This window comes from Engystomops pustulosus, chromosome 5 (genome assembly GCF_040894005.1).
Source record: "Engystomops pustulosus chromosome 5, aEngPut4.maternal, whole genome shotgun sequence".
NCBI classification, from domain to species: Eukaryota; Metazoa; Chordata; class Amphibia; order Anura; family Leptodactylidae; genus Engystomops; species Engystomops pustulosus.
In genome coordinates, this window is record NC_092415.1 from 211822403 (window position 1) to 211841118 (window position 18716).

At 62.1% G+C, this 18716-nt stretch overlaps 2 protein-coding genes across 8 annotated transcripts; one reads left to right on the forward strand and one right to left on the reverse strand.

The window, feature by feature from the left end:
- Positions 1–1962: 1962 nt before the first annotated feature.
- On the reverse strand, positions 1963–11223 carry LOC140133884 (uncharacterized). 7 transcript variants are annotated; one of them, XM_072154557.1, is made up of 3 exons: positions 11095–11223; positions 10087–10183; positions 1963–3950 (listed from the first exon to the last, which is right to left on the reverse strand). In XM_072154557.1, the coding sequence occupies exons 2-3, from the start codon at positions 10160–10162 to the stop codon at positions 2875–2877; spliced, it is 1152 nt and encodes a 383-aa protein (XP_072010658.1). In that variant the 5' UTR covers positions 10163–10183; positions 11095–11223; the 3' UTR covers positions 1963–2874. The 7 variants fall into 7 exon arrangements, with proteins under 7 accessions (XP_072010658.1, XP_072010660.1, XP_072010656.1 ...); XM_072154559.1 differs by having other exon boundaries at positions 10068–10183; positions 11084–11222; XM_072154555.1 differs by having other exon boundaries at positions 11084–11218.
- A 33-nt stretch (positions 11224–11256) lies between these two features.
- On the forward strand, positions 11257–15975 carry LOC140133878 (uncharacterized). Its single transcript, XM_072154546.1, has 4 exons — positions 11257–11462; positions 12242–12359; positions 12428–12535; positions 13442–15975. The coding sequence occupies exons 2-4, from the start codon at positions 12296–12298 to the stop codon at positions 15484–15486; spliced, it is 2217 nt and encodes a 738-aa protein (XP_072010647.1). The 5' UTR covers positions 11257–11462; positions 12242–12295; the 3' UTR covers positions 15487–15975.
- Positions 15976–18716: the final 2741 nt, after the last annotated feature.

The following is an 18716-nucleotide window of genomic DNA, read 5'->3' on the forward strand; positions in this document are numbered from 1 at the left end:
CAGGAGAAGGAGTGTAATGGCGGGTGTCAGATGGAGGAGGAGGAGTGTAATGTCGGGTGTCAGATGGAGGAGGAGGAGTGTAATGTCGGGTGTCAGATGGAGGAGGAGGAGTGTAATGTCGGGTGTCAGATGGAGGAGGAGGAGTGTAATGTCGGGTGTCAGATGGAGGAGGAGTGTAATGCCGGGTGTCAGATGGAGGAGGAGGAGTGTAATGCCGGGTGTCAGATGGAGGAGGAGGAGTGTGATGCCGGGTGTCAGATGGAGGAGGAGGAGGAGTGTAATGCCGGGTGTCAGATGGAGGAGGAGGAGGAGTGTAATGCCGGGTGTCAGATGGAGGAGGAGGAGGAGTGTAATGCCGGGTGTCAGATGGAGGAGGAGGAGGAGTGTAATGCCGGGTGTCAGATGGAGGAGTGTAATGTCGGGTGTCAGATGGAGGAGGAGGAGTGTAATGTCGGGTGTCAGATGGAGGAGGAGGAGTGTAATGCCGGGTGTCAGATGGAGGAGGAGGAGTGTAATGTCGGGTGTCAGATGGAGGAGGAGGAGTGTAATGCCGGGTGCCAGATGGAGGAGGAGTGTAATGCCGGGTGCCAGATGGAGGAGGAGGAGTGTAATGTCGGGTGTCAGATGGAGGAGGAGGAGTGTAATGCCGGGTGCCAGATGGAGGAGGAGGAGTGTAATGCCGGGTGCCAGATGGAGGAGGAGGAGTGTAATGCCGGGTGCCAGATGGAGGAGGAGGAGTGTAATGCCGAGTGTCAGATGGAGGAGGAGGAGTGTAATGCCGGGTGTCAGATGGAGGAGGAGGAGTGTAATGCCGGGTGCCAGATGGAGGAGGAGGAGGAGTGTAATGCCGGGTGCCAGATGGAGGAGGAGGAGGAGTGTAATGGCGGGTGCCAGATGGAGGAGGAGGAGTGTAATGCCGGGTGCCAGATGGAGGAGGAGGAGGAGTGTAATGCCGGGTGTCAGATGGAGGTGGAGTGTAATGCCGGGTGCCAGATGGAGGAGGAGTGTAATGGCGGGTGCCAGATGGAGGAGGAGGAGTGTAATGCCGGGTGCCAGATGGAGGAGGAGTGTAATGCCGGGTGCCAGATGGAGGAGGAGTGTAATGCCAGGTGTCAGATGGAGGGGTGTAATGCCGGGTGTCAGATGGAGGTGGAGGAGGAGTGTAATGCCGGGTGTCAGATGGAGGAGGAGGAGTGTAATGCCGGGTGCCAGATGGAGGAGGAGGAGTGTAATGCCGGGTGTCAGATGGAGGAGGAGGAGTGTAATGCCGGGTGTCAGATGGAGGAGGAGGAGTGTAATGCCGGGTGTGAGATGGAGGAGGAGTGTAATGCCGGGTGTCAGATGGAGGAGGAGGAGTGTAATGCCGGGTGTGAGATGGAGGAGGAGTGTAATGCCGGGTGTCAGATGGAGGAGGAGGAGTGTAATGCCGGGTGTCAGATGGAGGAGGAGGAGTGTAATGCCAGGTGTCAGATGGAGGAGGAGGAGTGTAATGCCAGGTGTCAGATGGAGGAGGAGGAGTGTAATGCCAGGTGTCAGATGGAGGAGGAGTGTAATGCCAGGTGTCAGATGGAGGAGGAGTGTGATGCCGGGTGTCAGATGGAGGAGGAGTGTGATGCCGGGTGTCAGATGGAGGAGGAGTAGTGTAATGCCGGGTGTCAGATGGAGGTGGAGGAGTGTAATGCCGGGTGTGAGATGGAGGAGGAGGAGTGTAATGCCGGGTGTGAGATGGAGGAGGAGGAGTGTAATGCCGGGTGCCAGATGGAGGAGGAGGAGTGTAATGCCGGGTGTCAGATGGAGGAGGAGGAGTGTAATGCCGGGTGTGAGATGGAGGAGGAGTGTAATGCCGGGTGTCAGATGGAGGAGGAGGAGTGTAATGCCGGGTGTTCCAGGGCCCCGGTCCTGTGGACTGCGTTGGTCTTCGGCCTCGTTGGGCTCTTGGGGGAGACACCGATTCTGACTCGATGGTTTTACGTCTTTTATTGATACAATGGTCACAGTATAAAAAGTGCTTTGGAGGATTCATTGTCCATGGAGGGCGGCGGCGGCGGGTGTAGTGTCGGGGAGTAGCGGGCACCCGGCCGGGGGCTGTACCGCGCTCTATAAATAATAGTGTCACATGACCGGAGCTCCAGTCATAGTCTGTGGTAACGAGCTCCGAGGCTCCAGCCGACCGTCATGCAGGAGATACACAGCTCACACCCTCACAAGGTGCCGACTCCTTGCGTCCCACGTACCTACCCACAATGCAACAGAACAGCACTGAATTAACACTATGAATGTGGGCGAGGACTGCAGGACTACATCCCCTGTGCAGAGATGGTCAGAGAGGAACCAACGATCTGCTCCACCTATGGTTCCTTGGCAGATGCGCCATAGTGAGTACGAGCCATGAGGGGGAGACAGGAGTGGACGTCTTCTTCTGGAGATACAAGACACGACTATGGTCCCTCTGGTCCCGACTCATAAGACTCCTTCATATAAAGCAGCGCGGCCTCACAACAGACGCCAGAAATGAACGGATCAGCCACGGTACAAAGGCTGACGTAGCGGCATGCAACAAGGACAAGGCTGAGGACTCTACCGAGCCACGAGGGGCCTCCACACTAACAATCAAGTATAAATAGTCGGGAGGGGGAGGGGCAGAGAGTCTGTTCCATCACACAGGAGAGAATGACCTCAAGTCAGTGCAATACGAGACGTCACAGGGGAGCGGAGGGGTCTTCATTAGCACCGTGAAGTAAAGGAGCACCTCAACTTGTCTCTGAGGGGGGTTCATGCCCTTAACACATTGGGGCATGATGGGGGGGGGGGGTCGGTAATCATCTTTGGAAGGGGGTGACCCCATTAGTCCTCTCTGCCACTAGCGGAAACACCTTACATCATGGCACGTAGCGCCAGGTGGCTGTCTGGAGTATGTGTCCTCTGGTGGATGAGGAGGTGAGAACTTTGGCGGAAGCTCTTCCCACATTCGGCACAGGTGTACGGCCGCTCGCCCGTGTGGACCCTCTGATGAGTCACCAGAGACGAGTTGCGGCTGAAACACTTTCCACACTCGTTGCACACAAAGGGCTTCTCTCCGGTGTGGATGCGCTGGTGGATGACCAGGTAGGAGCTCTGGCTGAAGCTCTTGCCACACTCCTTGCAGGTGTAGCGCTTCTCTCCGCGATGGACCCGGTGGTGCCGGTTGTAGTCAGAACTGTGAATGAAGCCCTTCCCGCACTCAATGCAGATGTAAGGCTTCTCCCCGGTGTGGGTGCGCTGGTGGGTCACCAGGGTGGAGTTACAGCTGAAGCTCTTCCCGCAGCGCAAACAGCTGTAGGGCTTCTCACCCGTGTGGATTCTCTGGTGCGTCACCAGTTGGGAGCTTCTCCGGAAACACTTTCCACAGTCGGTACAGCTGAAGGGCTTCTCGCCAGTGTGCGTCCGCTTGTGTCGGAGATACGCAGACTTGTACCGGCTGGTTTTCCCACATTCTACACAGATATATTTTTTGTCCTTTGAGTCTGTGTCCTGCAAGATTTTAATTGCCTTGAAGGCTTTTAGGCGTTGATCAGAGGCGTGTGAGCGCCCCCTAGGGGACCCCAGGTTCTCTCCATGGTCTTCAAAGGAAATCCCCTGGGTATCGTAAGTGAAAGAACTCTCCCCCATCTCGAAGGCTACGTCCTCCTCCACCCCTGACTCTCTACGGGACGACTCCCGCTCACTGGCCAAGCTCTGTAAATGGGCAATGATGGTGGACAGCTTGCTGGCCCCTCTACTGCTGGGGCCCGCTTTGGCGGATACACTGCGCGGGGAGTCGTCTTTCTTATCCAACTCAAAGAAACTTTCCTCACTTTCTTCTCCTGGAGCAGACGGGGAAATGTCGTCGCCGTGACAATCTAGAAGAACTCCACACTGCTGGATGTACAAGGCGCTCTCCTCCTCAGTCCCATTCATCGGCCCAAATGCATCTACAAGGAAAGTAGAAGTCAGGACTCATCCCTGCTCGCTCCTCCCCCGCCCTCCTCCCTGCTCGCTCCTCCCCCGCCCTCCTCCCTGCTCGCTCCTCCCCCGCCCTCCTCCCTGCTCGCTCCTCCCCCGCCCTCCTCCCTGCTCGCTCCTCCCCCGCCCTCCTCCCTGCTCGCTCCTCCCCCACCCTCATCCCTGCTCTCTCCTCCCCCGCCCTCCTCCCTGCTCGCTCCTCCCCCGCCCTCATCCCTGCTCTCTCCTCCCTGCTCGCTCCTCCCCCACCCTCATCCCTGCTCGCTCCTCCCCCGCCCTCATCCCTGCTCGCTCCTCCCCCGCCCTCATCCCTGCTCGCTCCTCCCCCGCCCTCATCCTGCTCGCTCCTCCCCCGCCCTCCTCCCCCACCCTCATCCCTGCTCTCTCCTCCCTGCTCGCTCCTCCCCCCGCCCTCATCCCTGCTCGCTCCTCCCCCGCCCTCATCCCTGCTCTCTCCTCCCTGCTCGCTCCTCCCCCACCCTCATCCCTGCTCGCTCCTCCCCCGCCCTCATCCCTGCTCGCTCCTCCCCCGCCCTCATCCCTGCTCTCTCCTCCCTGCTCGCTCCTCCCCCACCCTCATCCCTGCTCGCTCCTCCCCCGCCCTCATCCCTGCTCGCTCCTCCCCCGCCCTCATCCCTGCTCGCTCCTCCCCCGCCCTCATCCCTGCTCGCTCCTCCCCGCCCTCCTCCCCCACCCTCATCCCTGCTCTCTCCTCCCTGCTCTCTCCTCCCCCGCCCTCCTCCCTGCTCGCTCCTCCCCCGCCCTCATCCCTGCTCTCTCCTCCCTGCTCGCTCCTCCCCCACCCTCATCCCTGCTCGCTCCTCCCCCGCCCTCATCCCTGCTCGCTCCTCCCCCGCCCTCATCCCTGCTCTCTCCTCCCCCGCCCTCCTCCCTGCTCGCTCCTCCCCCGCCCTCATCCCTGCTCTCTCCTCCCGCTCGCTCCTCCCCCACCCTCATCCCTGCTCGCTCCTCCCCCGCCCTCATCCCTGCTCGCTCCTCCCCCGCCCTCATCCCTGCTCGCTCCTCCCCCGCCCTCATCCCTGCTCGCTCCTCCCCCGCCCTCCTCCCCCACCCTCATCCCTGCTCTCTCCTCCCTGCTCGCTCCTCCCCCGCCCTCATCCCTGCTCGCTCCTCCCCCGCCCTCATCCCTGCTCGCTCCTCCCCCGCCCTCATCCCTGCTCGCTCCTCCCCCACCCTCCGCCCTCATCCCTGCTCGCTCCTCCCCGCCCTCCGCCCTCATCCCTGCTCGCTCCTCCCCCGCCCTCATCCCTGCTCGCTCCTCCCCCACCCTCCGCCCTCATCCCTGCTCGCTCCTCCCCCGCCCTCCTCCCTGCTCGCTCCTCCCCCGCCCTCCTCCCTGCTCGCTCCTCCCCTGCCCTCCTCCCTCGCCCTCCTCCCTGCTCGCTCCTCCCCTGCCCTCCTCCCTCGCCCTCCTCCCTGCTCGCTCCTCCCCCGCCCTCCTCCCTGCTCGCTCCTCCCCCGCCCTCCTCCCTGCTCGCTCCTCCCCCGCCCTCCTCCCTGCTCGCTCCTCCCCCGCCCTCCTCCCTGCTCGCTCCTCCCCCGCCCTCCTCCCTGCTCGCTCCTCCCCCGCCCTCCTCCCTGCTCGCTCCTCCCCCGCCCTCCTCCCTGCTCTCTCCTCCCTGCTCGCTCCTCCCCCGCCCTCATCCCTGCTCGCTCCTCCCCCGCCCTCATCCCTGCTCGCTCCTCCCCCGCCCTCATCCCTGCTCGCTCCTCCCGCGCCCTCCTCCCCCACCCTCATCCCTGCTCTCTCCTCCCTGCTCGCTCCTCCCCCGCCCTCATCCCTGCTCGCTCCTCCCCCGCCCTCATCCCTGCTCGCTCCTCCCCCACCCTCCGCCCTCATCCCTGCTCGCTCCTCCCCCACCCTCCGCCCTCCTCCCTGCTCGCTCCTCCCCCGCCCTCATCCCTCCTCCCTGCTCGCTCCTCCCCCGCCCTCCGCCCTCCTCCCTGCTCGCTCCTCCCCCGCCCTCCTCCCTGCTCGCTCCTCCCCCGCCCTCCTCCCTGCTCGCTCCTCCCCCGCCCTCCTCCCTGCTCGCTCCTCCCCCGCCCTCCTCCCTGCTCGCTCCTCCCCCGCCCTCCTCCCTGCTCGCTCCTCCCCCGCCCTCCTCCCTGCTCGCTCCTCCCCCGCCCTCCTCCCTGCTCGCTCCTCCCCCGCCCTCCTCCCTGCTCGCTCCTCCCCCGCCCTCCTCCCTGCTCGCTCCTCCCCCGCCCTCCTCCCTGCTCGCTCCTCCCCCGCCCTCCTCCCTGCTCGCTCCTCCCCCGCCCTCATCCCTGCTCTCTCCTCCCTGCTCGCTCCTCCCCCACCCTCATCCCTGCTCGCTCCTCCCCCGCCCTCATCCCTGCTCGCTCCTCCCTGCTCGCTCCTCCCCCACCCTAATCCCTGCTCTCTCCTCCCTGCTCGCTCCTCCCCCGCTCTCATCCCTGCTCGCTCCTCCCCCGCCCTCCTCCCTGCTCGCTCCTCCCCCGCCCTCCTCCCCCACCCTCATCCCTGCTCTCTCCTCCCCCGCCCTCATCTCTGCTCTCTCCTCCCCCGCCCTCATCCCTGCTCACTCCACCCCCGCCCTCATCCCTGCTCACTCCTCCCCCACCCTCCGCCCTCATCCCTGCTCTCTCTACCCCGCCCTCCGCCCTGCTCCCTCCTCCCCCGCCCTCCTCCCCCACCCTCATCCCTGCTCTCTCCACCCCCGCCCTCATCCCTGCTCTCTCCACCCCCGCCCTCATCCCTGCTCTCTCCACCCCCGCCCTCATCCCTGCTCTCTCCTCCCCCGCCCTCATCCCTGCTCTCTCCTCCCCCGCCCTCATCCCTGCTCTCTCCTCCCCCGCCCTCATCCCTGCTCTCTCCTCCCCCGCCCTCATCCCTGCTCTCTCCTCCCCCGCCCTCCTCCCTGCTCGCTCCTCCCCGCTCGCTCCTCCCCCACCCTCATCCCTGCTCTCTCCACCCCCGCCCTCCTCCCTGCTCTCTCCTCCCCCGCCCTCCTCCCTGCTCTCTCCTCCCCCGCCCTCCTCCCTGCTCTCTCCTCCCCCGCCCTCCTCCCTGCTCTCTCCTCCCCCGCCCTCCTGCCTGCTCTCTCCTCCCCCACCCTCCGCCCTCATCCCTGCTCGCTCCTCCCCCACCCTCATCCCTGCTCTCCTCCCCGCCCTCCTCCCCCGCCCTCATCCCTGCTCTCCTCCCCGCTCTCCTCCCCCGCCCTCCTCCCTGCTCTCTCCTCCCCCGCCCTCCTCCCTGCTCGCTCCTCCCCCGCCCTCCTCCCTGCTCGCTCCTCCCCCGCCCTCCTCCCTGCTCGCTCCTCCCCCGCCCTCCTCCCCCGCCCTCCTCCCTGCTCGCTCCTCCCCCGCCCTCCTCCCCGCTCTCCTCCCCCGCCCTCCTCCCTGCTCGCTCCTCCCCCGCCCTCCTCCCCGCTCTCCTCCCCCGCCCTCCTCCCTGCTCGCTCCTCCCCCGCCCTCCTCCCTGCTCGCTCCTCCCCCGCCCTCCTCCCTGCTCTCCTCCCCGCTCTCCTCCCCCGCCCTCCTCCCTGCTCGCTCCTCCCCCGCCCTCCTCCCTGCTCGCTCCTCCCCCGCCCTCCTCCCTGCTCGCTCCTCCCCCGCCCTCCTCCCTGCTCGCTCCTCCCCCGCCCTCCTCCCTGCTCGCTCCTCCCCCGCCCTCCTCCCTGCTCGCTCCTCCCCCGCCCTCCTCCCCCGCCCTCCTCCCTGCTCGCTCCTCCCCCGCCCTCCTCCCTGCTCGCTCCTCCCCCGCCCTCATCCCTGCTCTCTCCTCCCTGCTCGCTCCTCCCCCACCCTCATCCCTGCTCGCTCCTCCCCCGCCCTCATCCCTGCTCGCTCCTCCCCCACCCTAATCCCTGCTCTCTCCTCCCTGCTCGCTCCTCCCCCGCTCTCATCCCTGCTCGCTCCTCCCCCGCCCTCCTCCCTGCTCGCTCCTCCCCCGCCCTCCTCCCCCACCCTCATCCCTGCTCTCTCCTCCCCCGCCCTCATCCCTGCTCTCTCCTCCCCCGCCCTCATCCCTGCTCACTCCACCCCCGCCCTCATCCCTGCTCACTCCTCCCCCACCCTCCGCCCTCATCCCTGCTCTCTCTACCCCGCCCTCCGCCCTGCTCCCTCCTCCCCCGCCCTCCTCCCCCACCCTCATCCCTGCTCTCTCCACCCCCGCCCTCATCCCTGCTCTCTCCACCCCCGCCCTCATCCCTGCTCTCTCCACCCCCGCCCTCATCCCTGCTCTCTCCTCCCCCGCCCTCATCCCTGCTCTCTCCTCCCCCGCCCTCATCCCTGCTCTCTCCTCCCCCGCCCTCATCCCTGCTCTCTCCTCCCCCGCCCTCATCCCTGCTCTCTCCTCCCCCGCCCTCCTCCCTGCTCGCTCCTCCCCGCTCGCTCCTCCCCCACCCTCATCCCTGCTCTCTCCACCCCCGCCCTCCTCCCTGCTCTCTCCTCCCCCGCCCTCCTCCCTGCTCTCTCCTCCCCCGCCCTCCTCCCTGCTCTCTCCTCCCCCGCCCTCCTGCCTGCTCTCTCCTCCCCCACCCTCCGCCCTCATCCCTGCTCGCTCCTCCCCCACCCTCATCCCTGCTCTCCTCCCCGCCCTCCTCCCCCGCCCTCATCCCTGCTCTCCTCCCCGCTCTCCTCCCCCGCCCTCCTCCCTGCTCTCTCCTCCCCCGCCCTCCTCCCTGCTCGCTCCTCCCCCGCCCTCCTCCCTGCTCGCTCCTCCCCCGCCCTCCTCCCTGCTCGCTCCTCCCCCGCCCTCCTCCCCCGCCCTCCTCCCTGCTCGCTCCTCCCCCGCCCTCCTCCCCGCTCTCCTCCCCCGCCCTCCTCCCTGCTCGCTCCTCCCCCGCCCTCCTCCCCGCTCTCCTCCCCCGCCCTCCTCCCTGCTCGCTCCTCCCCCGCCCTCCTCCCTGCTCGCTCCTCCCCCGCCCTCCTCCCCCGCTCTCCTCCCCGCTCTCCTCCCCCGCCCTCCTCCCTGCTCGCTCCTCCCCCGCCCTCCTCCCTGCTCGCTCCTCCCCCGCCCTCCTCCCTGCTCGCTCCTCCCCCGCCCTCCTCCCCGCTCGCTCCTCCCCCGCCCTCCTCCCCGCTCGCTCCTCCCCCGCCCTCCTCCCCGCTCGCTCCTCCCCCGCCCTCCTCCCCGCTCGCTCCTCCCCCGCCCTCCTCCCCGCTCGCTCCTCCCCCGCCCTCCTCCCCGCTCGCTCCTCCCCCGCCCTCCTCCCCGCTCGCTCCTCCCCCGCCCTCCTCCCCCGCCCTCCTCCCCGCTCGCTCCTCCCCCGCCCTCCTCCCCGCTCGCTCCTCCCCCGCCCTCCTCCCCGCTCGCTCCTCCCCCGCCCTCCTCCCTGCTCGCTCCTCCCCCGCCCTCCTCCCTGCTCGCTCCTCCCCCGCCCTCCTCCCTGCTCGCTCCTCCCCCGCCCTCCTCCCTGCTCGCTCCTCCCCCGCCCTCCTCCCTCGCCCTCCTCCCTGCTCGCTCCTCCCCCGCCCTCCTCCCTGCTCGCTCCTCCCCCGCCCTCCTCCCTGCTCGCTCCTCCCCCGCCCTCCTCCCTGCTCGCTCCTCCCCCGCCCTCCTCCCTGCTCGCTCCTCCCCCGCCCTCCTCCCTGCTCGCTCCTCCCCCGCCCTCCTCCCTGCTCGCTCCTCCCCCGCCCTCCTCCCTGCTCGCTCCTCCCCCGCCCTCCTCCCTGCTCGCTCCTCCCCCGCCCTCCTCCCTGCTCGCTCCTCCCCCGCCCTCCTCCCTGCTCGCTCCTCCCCCGCCCTCCTCCCTGCTCGCTCCTCCCCCGCCCTCCTCCCTGCTCGCTCCTCCCCCGCCCTCCTCCCTGCTCGCTCCTCCCCCGCCCTCCTCCCTGCTCGCTCCTCCCCCGCCCTCCTCCCTGCTCTCTCCTCCCCCACCCTCCTCTCTCCTCCCCCACCCTCCTCTCTCCTCCCCCACCCTCCTCTCTCCTCACCCACCCTCCTCTCTCCTCACCCACCCTCCTCCCTGCTCTCTCCCGTCCATCGCCCTCATCCCCGATGTCTCCTCTCCCGTCCATCGCCCTCATCCCCGATGTCTCCTCTCCCGTCCATGTGATCCCCCGCTCGTCCCTTCCCCCGGGGTCTTCTCACTTACTCATGTGTCATCTCTCTACCTGTGTAAGGTATGGGGGAGTCGTCACCGGAGCTGCAGGGGTCCCACACGTCTTCTCCTCCCGGCCGCTCGCTCATGGCCTCCTCCTAGGACGAGAGCTGACAGGACGGGGAGGTCAGAGCACAACCAGGACTACTACTCCCAACATTCTGCAATTGTGTCACACCCCCCCCCCCCCCCCCCCCCCCCACACACACACACACACACACACACACACACACACACACACACACAGGGTCACCCCCCCGGCACACACAGGGTCACCCCCCCGGCACACACAGGGTCACCCCCCCGGCACACACAGGGTTACCCCCTCCTCCTCCCCGGCACACACAGGGTCACCCCCCCGGCACACACAGGGTCACCCCCCCGGCACACACAGGGTCACCCCCTCGGCACACACAGGGTTACCCCCTCCTCCTCCCCCGGCACACACAGGGTCACCCCCTCGGCACACACAGGGTTACCCCCTCCTCCTCCCCGGCACACACAGGGTTACCCCCTCCTCCCCCCCGGCACACACAGGGTTAGCCCCTCCTCCTCCCCGGCACACACAGGGTTACCCCCTCCTCCCCCCCGGCACACACAGGGTCACCCCCCCGGCACACACAGGGTCACCCCCCCGGCACACACAGGGTCACCCCCTCGGCACACACAGGGTTACCCCCTCCTCCTCCCCCGGCACACACAGGGTCACCCCCTCGGCACACACAGGGTTACCCCCTCCTCCTCCCCGGCACACACAGGGTTACCCCCTCCTCCCCCCCGGCACACACAGGGTTACCCCCTCCTCCTCCCCGGCACACACAGGGTCACCCCCTCCTCCCCCGGCACACACAGGGTTACCCCCTCCTCCCCCCCGGCACACACAGGGTTACCCCCTCCTCCCCCCCGGCACACACAGGGTTACCCCCCCCGGCACACACAGGGTTACCCCCCGGCCGCCGCACACGCGGGGTCTCCCGGGGCCGGGCAGGGGCTGCGGTTCTTCTCATTACCTGAGCGTTACCTGGATGGGATTTACACAGGGACGCTCCATCCAGCGGAAACAGCCCTCGCCCCGCCTCTTCCGGTGTAGCGGCCCCGCCCTTTCTTTTCCGGTTTCTCTGGTTCTGTTGCATTCTGGGATTTGTAGTCTTTTTTTGTTCTCTCTTCCGTTTTGCTTCTCAATCCAGAAACTACAACTCCCAGCGGCCCTTGCGCCCTCGGCCAGCCTGTCAGGACCCTGCGCGCACTGCCTCCTGGGAGTTGTAGTCCTATAGAATGAGTTCTGTCTGGAGAGGTGCGAAGGATTGACTACAAGTCCCAGGAAGCCTCTGCAGTCCCTGCGATCTGTGCGGAGACTCAGCTGAGCTGTAATCCTGGGCTGCAAGAGAGGTGAGAGGGGCCCCGGGAGCAGAGGGGGGCCCTGCAACAGTGGGAGGAGCCAGGGTGTGGAGTCCATGGCCCCCAGTGATTGGAGAGGCCGTGGCCCCCAGTGACCGGAGAGGCCGTCGCCCCCAGTGACCGGAGAGGCCTTGGCCCCCAGTGACCGGGGAGGCCGTCGCCCCCAGTGACCGGAGAGGCCGTGGCCCCCAGTGACCGGAGAGGCCGTGGCCCCCAGTGACCGGAGAGGCCGTCGCCCCAGTGACCGGAGAGGCCGTCGCCCCCAGCGACCGGTGAAGCCGTCGCCCCCAGCGACAGGAGAGGCCGTCGTCCCCAGCGACCGGGGAGGCCGTGGCCCCCAGCGACCGGAGAGGCCGTGGCCCCCAGTGACCGGGGAGAGGCCGTGGCCCCCAGTGACCGGGGAGAGGCCGTGGCCCCCAGTGACCGGGGAGAGGCCGTCGCCCCCAGTGACCGGGGAGAGGCCGTCGCCCCCAGTGACCGGGGAGAGGCCGTCGCCCCCAGTGACCGGGGAGAGGCCGTCGCCCCCAGTGACCGGGGAGAGGCCGTCGCCCCCAGTGACCGGGGAGAGGCCGTCGCCCCCAGTGACCGGGGAGAGGCCGTCGCCCCCAGTGACCGGGGAGAGGCCGTCGCCCCCAGTGACCGGGGAGAGGCCGTCGCCCCCAGTGACCGGGGAGAGGCCGTCGCCCCCAGTGAGCCCCCGTGCTGGTGCCCTGGATTAGGAGGTTCTGTGAGGGCCATGTTGATCATTTCACCTCTTATTGTCCCTTCAGGACCCCTGGACCCGCACGAGACCCTCTGGAGAGTTTGCATGGAAGCTTCGAACGATGGCCGAGGGCGTTCTGCAGGGACGGGATGATGGAGTCTTTGACCTTGATTTGTTCTTCTTTGGTGCGTTGTGATGTTACTTTGGTCTCCCCCTTTTCCTGTCCGTCTCTGATCCTTGTTGGTTCCTGTAGGCACCGAGGCTCCAGCCGTGCACCCGGAGATGACTCCAGGATCCATGTTAGTTCGTGGAGCGGGAAGTCTGCAGACAAGTGATGGAGCCGTGAGCCACGGGGCAGATGGTAAGTACAGGTAGTCCCGTAGGACAGAGAGTGACGGAGCGGAGGCCACCAGCGCTAGAGGCAGCAGAGGGGTCAGAGACTATCACTGTCCAAGACACTAGAAATTCTGAGGATTGGGGTGCAGCTCTACAGCAAATGTGAGGGGAGGATAGGAGGAATGGGGTGTAGCAGTACATTAAATGTTTAGTAACTATGGGAGGATGGGGTGTAGCAGTACATCAGGTGTAAGGTGACCATGGAAGGATGGGGTGTAGCAGTACATCAGGTGTAAGGTGACCATGGAAGGGTGGGGTGTAGCAGTACATCAGGTGTAAGGTGACCATGGAAGGATGGGGTGTAGCAGTACATCAGGTGTAAGGTGACCATGGAAGGATGGGGTGTAGCAGTACATCAGGTGTAAGGTGACCATGGAAGCATGGGGTGTAGCAGTACATCAGGTGTAAGGTGACCATGGAAGGATGGGGTGTAGCAGTACATCAGGTGTAAGGTGACCATGGAAGGATGGGGTGTAGCAGTACATCAGGTGTAAGGTGACCATGGAAGGATGGGGTGTAGCAGTACATCAGGTGTAAGGTGACCATGGAAGGATGGGGTGTAGCAGTACATCAGGTGTAAGGTGACCATGGAAGGATGGGGTGTAGCAGTACATCAGGTGTAAGGTGACCATGGAAGGATGGGGTGTAGCAGTACATCAGGTGTAAGGTGACCATGGAAGGATGGGGTGTAGCAGTACATCAGGTGTAAGGTGACCATGGAAGGATGGGGTGTAGCAGTACATCAGGTGTAAGGTGACCATGGAAGGATGGGGTGTAGCAGTACATCAGGTGTAAGGTGACCATGGTCCATGGGGTTGCAGTGTGCGGTTACCTTTTGGATACTGTTAAGGTGCCTCGTCTTCTCTTCCAGGAGGTGGTACCATGACTTCTGGTTCGCATAGTCTGGGATCTCCTGCAGTTCCACTAATGAACAATGTCCTCTCCGCCTGCTTTCCCCGAGAGTCGTCCTGGGGGGTGTGCAACATCAATAATCTTCCCCAAGCTCCTTCGAGCAGCCTGGTGGACAGAGTGTCCCCGGAGGAGCGCGGTCCTAGTGATATCACCAGCATCATCGCACATCTCCGCAGTCTGGCAACAGAAACCTCCAATAATTGTTCAAAAGTAGAAGCCGAGAAATCTGGGACAAGAACAGAGACTGAAGGCCCCAAACATGTGAACGGAGTGTGCAGCCAACCCGCCCTGGAGTCCAGCGAGGCCGGCGGCCCCATCCATCTCCAGGCGGATGTGGGGTCAAACATCAAGAAGAAACTAAACGCCAACATCTACATCTGCTCCGAATGTGGAAAGACTTGTCCCTGTCAATCTGCGTACATCCGACACCAGAGAATCCACACCGGGGAGAAGCCCTACGCCTGCGCAATGTGCGGAAAGAGCTTCATTCAGGTGTCTGATTATAACAACCACGTCCGATCCCACACGGGAGAGAAACCCTACACCTGCGCCGAGTGCGGGAAGAGCTTCAGCCGGAGCACTTACCTGGTGACGCACTCTAGAACCCACACCAAAGAGAAGCCTTACACCTGCAATGTGTGCAACAAAAGCTTCATCCAGCACTCGCACCTCTCGCTGCACCTGCGCATCCACAGCGGGGAGAAGCCCTACATCTGTATCGAGTGCGGAAACAGCTTCAGCCGCAGCTCCACCCTCGTGAAACATAAGAAGTCCCATAGGAGAAAGACTTTACACTTTAGTAAGAAAAAAAGTGAGGTGGACGTCCCTCATAACTTCACACAGAACACCCCGCCCACGTGGGGGAGAGTCACAGACCAGGAGCCTCCAGACAGGTCTCCTCATAGAGCTGAAGCCCCACACGTCAAATCCGAAACAGACGAGGTGATGGAATTGGATCAACAACCGGCAAACTGTAGAAAACGGCCAAAAGAGAGCAAGAAAATGTCCCAAAAACCCATACGCATCACCTTGGAAAAGTACCTGATCTCTGAAGGTGCCTCAGAAGATGACCGTCACCTCTTGTTTTCCCATCATAAAAAGTTTATATGGAAGAAGAAGTCACAGAACCCTTCGAAGGACATTGAGGAGGAAACAGATGTAAGAAATGTGGACGCTCCAGCCGATGGCGGCCAAGAATGTGTCATTGAAACTACGAAAGTGTGTAGTCCTAAAACTGAGTACAGCTACTCCCCATCTGAGGGAGTGAATGGGATGAGCGAGAACAGTGAGAACCTGAACCCTGAGGCCCCTTGCTTGTCACCACAGGAGGACCACCCCAGGGTCCCGCCATTGGATGACTCTTCAGTTAATGGGAAGGTTGCTAAGTTTGAAGAGATGGATTCTGAGTTCTCCTATCCCAGTGATGACATTGTGGAGTCCACATATAACAACGTGTTCACTGCCTCCGACAACATGTCCATTATCAACGCCTTAGAGAAACCACATAAAGGATCCTTGTTCATCTGCAGTTACTGTGGTAAGAGCTGCCCCTGCAAATCAGCCTTCATCCGACACGAGAGAATCCACACTGGGAAGAAGCCCTACACCTGCGCTGACTGCGGAAAGAGCTTCATTCAGGTGTCTGATTATAACAACCACGTCCGATCCCACACGGGAGAGAAACCCTACACCTGCGCCGAGTGCGGGAAGAGCTTCAGCCGGAGCACTTACCTGGTGACGCATTGCAGAACCCACACCAAAGAGAAGCCTTACAGCTGCACAGAGTGCGGCAAGAGCTTCATCCAGCACTCGCACCTCTCAATCCACCTGCGCATCCACAGCGGGGAGAAGCCTTACTCATGTTTCGAGTGTGGAAAAAGATTTAGTCGAAGCTCAACACTTGTTAAGCACCAAAAGTCGCACAGTAAGAGAACTATTTCCGGGGGAGAGACCGACGCACAGAGGTCCAAGCCCAGGTCAGAGAGTTTATCTACAAGTGTCTGAAGCAGAATGTCTCGCCTGCGGTGCCGTAAGTGGAGCGATGCTTCTTGGACTACACTTGAACCACCAGAGTGATGCCACTACTTCTCATATTGAGGTCTTGGCTCCATGAACTGCCCATGTCCTAATTATCTGCTGCTCATTGTCCCCACCTGTCATGTCATAGAGTGTGAATCCACTCCGAGTCTTCCATGGCCACAAGCAGTTCACTGGGGCTTCTGGTGCTGTCAGCTTTATTCGTGGCCGATGTCCTCAAGGGTCTCAGTATTTTCAGACGAATCGGGTCATTGGGGTGTGAACCTGATTGTCACAGTACGTGGTGCAATGCCCCCAACTTGTTGGATATCACGTCCCATCGCAGGTTCTCATCAGCAATTTGAGTTTCCTAAATTTGACGCTTTTTCGAATGTTTTTCCATATCCTGCTCTTGGGAATTCCAAATGTCGAAAACACAATAAATCTGGTGCACGTTTGTTTTTTGAGGCATTTTAACCCCATATCACCAACGCTTCTTTTCAGGATTTTATTTCACCGGCAGTGTGAGTGATATCGGGGTGGGCCCAGCTACAATAAAAATATTCAGGGCGTGAATACATTATCAGCCATCGGACCTAGGAGTGTTAAACAGGGGTTAAAACAGAATTGAAGTTCGATTTAGAAACTTTAGATTATTTTTGGAAAATGCAAATGCAGCTCCTAGAGCTGAATGAATGAAATATTCTCACTGAACACTTTGTTATGTACAAAATTGAATGTGCTGACAGCAAAATCACAAAAAAATCATCAATGAAAATCAAATTTATTAACCAATGGAGGCCTGGATTTGGAGTCGTCCACAAAATTAAAGAGGAAAACACACTACAGGCTGATCCCACTTTGATGTAATGTCCAAAAGTCAAAATGAGGCTCAGTATTGTGTGTGGCCTGCACGTGCCTGTATGACCTCCCTACAACACCTCAGCATGCTCCTGATGAGGCTCAGTAGTGTGTGGCCTCCACGTGCCTGAAGGACCTCCCTGCAACGCTATGGCATGCTCCTGATGAGGCTCAGTATTGTGTGTAGTTTCCATGTGCCTGTATGACCTCCCTACAACGTCTCGGCATGCTCCCGATGAGGTCAGTAGTGTCCATGGCCTCCACGTGCTTGTATGACCTCCCTACAATACCTCAGCATGCTCCTGATGAGGCTTAGTAGTGTGTGGCACCCATGTGCCTGTATGTCCTCCCTACAACTCCTGGGCATGCTCCTGATAAGGCTCAGTATTGTATGTGGCCTCCACATGCCTGTATGACCTCCCTACAACACCTCGGCATGCTCCTGATGAGGTGATGAGGCTCAGTATTGTGTGTGGCCTCCACATGCCTGTATGACCTCCCTACAACACCTCGGCATGCTCCTGATGAGGCTCAGTATTGTGTGTGGCCTCCACGTGCCTGTATGACCTCCCTACAACACCTCGGCATGCTCCTGATGAGGCTCAGCATTGTGTGTGGCCTTCACATGCTTGTATGACCTCCCTACAACACCTCAACATGCTCCTGATGAGGTCAGTAGTGTCTGTGGCCTCCACATGCTTGTATGACCTCCCTACAACACCTCAACATGCTCCTGATGAGGCTCAGTAGTGTGTGGCCCCCACGTGCCTGTATGACCTCCCTACAACACCTGGGCATGTTCCTGATGAGGCTCAGTATTGTGTGTGGCCTCCCTGTGCCTGTATGACCTCCCTACAACGCCTCGGCATGCTCCTGATGAGGCTCAGTAGTGTGTGTGGCCTCCACATGCCTGTATGACCTCCCTACAACGCCTGGGCATGCTCCTGATGAGGCTCAGTAGTGTGTATGACCTCCACATGCCTGTATGACCTCCCTACAACACTTCAGCATGCCCCTGATAAAGCTCAGTAGTGTGTGTGGCCTCCACATGCCTGTATGACCTCTCTACAACACCTCGGCATGCTCCTGATGAGGCTCAGTATTGTGTGTGACCTCCATGTGCCTGTATGATCTCCCTACAACACCTCGGCATGCTCCTGATGAGGTCAGTATTGTGTGTGACCTCCATGTGCCTGTATGACCTCCCTACATGTCGGCACGCTCCTGATGAGGCTCAGTATTGTGTGTGGCCGCCAAGTGACTGTATGACCTCCCTGAAACGCATCAGCATGCTCCTGATGAGGCTCACTGTCACTGTTTGTGAAGGTAGAACTGCCAGAGTCTCTTTGGGAAGAGTCTGTGGACCCTCTGGACCACAGCGGGGTCGGTATGAGACCCGCGGTTGCAGCCAAGGTAACAAATGCAGGAAACAATCACAGCCTGAGATGACACCAGGAACTCAGAGGAACACTGGTACCGCTGGTATGGACTGAAGACACTGCTGGGCTGGAACCCTGGACGGCACCGCAGGAGCACAGTAGTACGGGAACGGACCACAGGATACAGGACACGGACCACAAGATACGGACCACTGGACATGGACCACAGGAAACGGACCACAGGATACAGACCACCAGACACAGACCACAGGATACGGACCACAGGAACGGGACCTCGGAATACACACAGAAACGGGACCTCGGGATACACACAGGAGGCTTTCACTTCAATGGGAAGACTTGAAGATCCGGCGGGGAGAGAAGGGAGCCGCCGGGTTAAATAGAAAACCCGGAAGTGACCAGCGCCAATGGGGAGGACGCTGGCCCTTTAAATCCTGCAGAGGCGGCGCGCGGCCGGGACAAGAGGCAGGCATGTGGCCTAACCGAAATGGAGTAGAGCCAAGAGAGTTAACTCTGGGTCCAGGGTAGACACGCCACCAAAGAGAGGAGCGCGGGTGTGCTCGTGATCCGTGACATGGATTGCATGGACACCCGTGACACTCAGTATTGTGTGTGGCCTCCACGTGCCTGTATAACCTCTATACAATGCCTCTGCATGCTCCTGATGAGGCTCAGTATTGTGTGAGGCCTCCATGTGCCTGTATGACCTCCCTACAATACCTCAGTATGCTTCCTATGAGGCTCATTATTGTGTGTGGCCTCCATGTGCCTGTATGACCTTTCTACAAGGCCGTGGGCATGCTCCTGATGAGGTTCAGTATTGTGTGAGGCCTCCATGTGCCTGTATGACCTTTCTACAAGGCCGTGGGCATGCTCCTGATGAGGTTCAGTATTGTGTGAGGCCTCCATGTGCCTGTATGCCCTCCTTACAAGGGAGGGATCTCCTCCCAGACCTTG